This window comes from Vollenhovia emeryi, unplaced genomic scaffold, assembly GCF_000949405.1.
Source record: "Vollenhovia emeryi isolate VEMERY1.0 unplaced genomic scaffold, V.emery_V1.0 DF939756.1, whole genome shotgun sequence".
NCBI lineage: Eukaryota > Metazoa > Arthropoda > Insecta > Hymenoptera > Formicidae > Vollenhovia > Vollenhovia emeryi.
Window position 1 is genome coordinate 18,485 of NW_011966610.1, and position 2,742 is coordinate 21,226.

A 2,742-nucleotide genomic window follows, 5' to 3' on the forward strand; every position below is an offset into this window, starting at 1 on the left:
GGCGAGGAGTAGGGAGGCGAGGCGCGCCGCTGCCCGTCCGCCGCTTACGCGACCGCTCGCACGTCACCCCGCGCGGGGCCGCTATGCCGACGCATCTCACCGCGCGCTTACATTCGCCAGTAGGTTGGGCTAATACGGCGTTTTTTAAAATTTCGTATCTCGATAACTATTCGTCCAAGCGCAAAATAGTACAATACTTTTCTGTTTGTCTTAGTCCCCTCTACCTTCCCATGACCGGAAGTCAATGTGTTGCGTAGCACCCTGTATAATTATAACTTAGAACTGAGATCAGTGATCTACGTGTTACATAAAACAAAGGTAAGGTCGAGAACGCTATTTTCTCTTATTTATTTGCAACTAAACATTATACTATATTTTAGTGTAAGAATTCCGAAGAAACGTTAAGAAACAAAGATCGATTGCCCCTAACCTAGATCACTTTTGTTGTGCGTTATTAAAGATTGTATGTTGTGTATATACGGCTAATTTTTCATTATGGTTAAGAAAGACGTTTATTTGCAATTTGGAAGCCGAAGAAATAAATGTATTACATTTGAAAGCAACTCAGGAACTTCTGACTGGATTAATTTAAAAGATGTCATGCGACAACTTGCTGAGAAAGATGAAGACTTAAAGAGAAGAATGCAGAACTGCAATAATATTATTTTTCAAAAATATAAAGTTAAAAAGAGTACTTGAGAGAAAATATTAGTGGATGTGGATGAGGATGAAGAGCCTGGAATTGAAGATGAGGCAGATTTGGCTGTAGTGTTTTGTCACTTACAAGATATCATAAAGAGTCAAGCATCGGAGAATGAAATTCAAGTACAAAATGTTTTTAGCAAGCCATCTTCTAGTTCTTTATTCATAGATTTATCAAGTGATGTGCTGGAACGTCATGAAATTTCAAACGAAAAAGAAAATTATGATATGAGTACGCAAGGTGAGGTTGTTGGAGATTATATCTATGAAATAGATGAGAAAAATGATATAGTAACTGAACTCTTAAAGCCAGCAGAAAGTTCACTAAAAAGAAAACTAAATATAAAAAACAAACCAGAAAAGGTACTTTATTTTTATCTTATTTTGTTTATAATATTTAATGTGAACAGTATGCATTTATAATGTAAGAATTATAGTTGTTGCTAATATTCGTATAAGGAATTAGATACTGTTCTTTTTTCGGGATGTCATAATGCAATTAAGTCGTAATGTATTTTCGTCGAAATTGTTTTCTTATAGGCACATTCATATATGTATGATAGTTTGGTTTTTTGCACAGACTACCAAGAAACCAAAAGGATTGCCTTTTCATGTCCCTAATATGCTACCTCATTCTTTGGGCGAATATACAAAATGTCCAAATGGAGTTCTAAAGCATTCGTCGAAATTTATAAGACATTATGCTGGAATGTTAAGGACTCACTTAAATAATTACATCACAAAAGAACATTATAAAGAAATGGCTAAGATAATCGCGGATAGACATCCTATGTTGGCTGATGAAGGGGAAGATGTACCTTATGTATGTTTTTAGGATTTTGTATTATTTCCTTTTTATTTTTTCTATTTTATCATTGACATATAGGTGGCTTTTATACATTATTTTTTTAAATGCAGGGCAGCATTAGAAAGAGCTTAAGTGAATGCATTAGAAATATGAGAGCTCGGGAAAAAGAAAACTAACACAATTTGTTCAAGAAGCTAGCTCTTCTTGTATTGAGGAAGAAGATACGTCTTCCGTGTCAAATGCTACAATGGCATCAATTCCTGTTACAGAAAAGTTAGTGATCATGAGATCATACATATATTGTACATATTTTGTACATATATGTTTTCATTTTTGTTGTCTTTATTTCAGTTATTTACAAGAAACAGATACAGAGAAAAAAAAGCAGGAACAGATGATGGAAGAGTTGAAAACCTTAACTGAAAAAGTTGGTCTAACTCCTCATGTAAAGGCTTTAATGAAAGAAACATTTATAAATAGGAAAAGAATTATTGATAATTCGGATTCTATAAAAACAGTTGTATCCAACTTTCCTTTTCTTTTGGACACTGAAATGGTAAATTTATTTTTAGTTTAATTTATTATTAATCTTGCCCATTACACTTATTCGTTATACAATAAATGTTATCTCATATAATTGAATTTTTTAGATTCTTTTTGAATTCAGTTTACGAGTAAATTTAAAGGTCAATGACATAATTCAAAGAAATAATGCATTAATTATAGAACTAGGTTCTTTTTTAAAAGTACCTGAGGATACGAATTCTGAAAACAGAAAATTAAATATCTTGGAAAAACTGTATTTAAACTATAAGCCAAAGAGAACAGCAAAAAAAGTTCCGCAGCTGTTCACCGTGAAGGATGTAATATTTACATTATAATTTGCTTATTATGTAGTTTATTTTGCACTGTTTATACAAGACATTCTTGTCTGTTTCTACAGGCTTTGTCGCCCCCTGGCGACGAATTAGTCACTAAAGAAACTGAAGGTCCACGACTAGTCACTTATGTGGAAAATAATGTTATAACTGCTGCTTTTGTTGTTGCGGATGGAAAAAGAATTAAAATTAATAAGCCCTCTACCACTGAATCATGAAGAATAGAGATAAGGAGACCGAACTGACACGGAAAAATGTTCGAGAAACACGGCCAAATTGGTCGCTGGACTCTAATTTACTAATGCCCCGCTAGATAGCGCCTCCGTTTGACGGGACCCCACTGAAATATATACT

General features: G+C 33.8%; 2 protein-coding genes across 5 annotated transcripts; both read left to right on the forward strand.

Moving 5' to 3' along the window:
* Positions 1-261: 261 nt before the first annotated feature.
* On the forward strand, positions 262-1,704 carry LOC105556827. Of its 3 annotated transcripts, none has more exons than XM_012003939.1 (4): positions 262-318; positions 381-1,065; positions 1,283-1,525; positions 1,621-1,704. In XM_012003939.1, the coding sequence occupies exons 2-4, from the start codon at positions 931-933 to the stop codon at positions 1,684-1,686; spliced, it is 444 nt and encodes a 147-aa protein (XP_011859329.1). In that variant the 5' UTR covers positions 262-318; positions 381-930; the 3' UTR covers positions 1,687-1,704. The 3 variants fall into 3 exon arrangements, with proteins under 3 accessions (XP_011859329.1, XP_011859330.1, XP_011859328.1); XM_012003940.1 differs by having other exon boundaries at positions 872-1,065; XM_012003938.1 differs by lacking the exon at positions 262-318 and having other exon boundaries at positions 325-1,065.
* Positions 1,705-1,706: 2 nt separating this feature from the next.
* LOC105556826 lies at positions 1,707-2,677 on the forward strand. Of its 2 annotated transcripts, XM_012003936.1 has the most exons (4): positions 1,707-1,783; positions 1,862-2,066; positions 2,161-2,373; positions 2,454-2,627. In XM_012003936.1, the coding sequence occupies exons 1-4, from the start codon at positions 1,758-1,760 to the stop codon at positions 2,604-2,606; spliced, it is 597 nt and encodes a 198-aa protein (XP_011859326.1). In that variant the 5' UTR covers positions 1,707-1,757; the 3' UTR covers positions 2,607-2,627. The 2 variants fall into 2 exon arrangements, with proteins under 2 accessions (XP_011859326.1, XP_011859327.1); XM_012003937.1 differs by lacking the exon at positions 2,161-2,373 and having other exon boundaries at positions 2,454-2,677.
* The last annotated feature ends 65 nt before the right edge of the window (positions 2,678-2,742 follow it).

Excerpts from the sequence above, each read along its gene's own strand:
- LOC105556827 (XM_012003939.1), top strand. The coding sequence starts at position 931 with ATGAGTACGCAAGGTGAGGTTGTTGGAGATTATATCTATGAAATAGAT. Across the intron at positions 1,066-1,282 it reads TAAAAAACAAACCAGAAAAG|ACTACCAAGAAACCAAAAGG; the intron begins GTACTTTATTTT and ends TTTTTTGCACAG. Across the intron at positions 1,526-1,620 it reads AAGGGGAAGATGTACCTTAT|GGCAGCATTAGAAAGAGCTT; the intron begins GTATGTTTTTAG and ends TTTTAAATGCAG.
- LOC105556826 (XM_012003936.1), top strand. The coding sequence starts at position 1,758 with ATGGCATCAATTCCTGTTACAGAAAA. Across the intron at positions 1,784-1,861 it reads TCAATTCCTGTTACAGAAAA|TTATTTACAAGAAACAGATA; the intron begins GTTAGTGATCAT and ends TCTTTATTTCAG. Across the intron at positions 2,067-2,160 it reads TTCTTTTGGACACTGAAATG|ATTCTTTTTGAATTCAGTTT; the intron begins GTAAATTTATTT and ends TGAATTTTTTAG.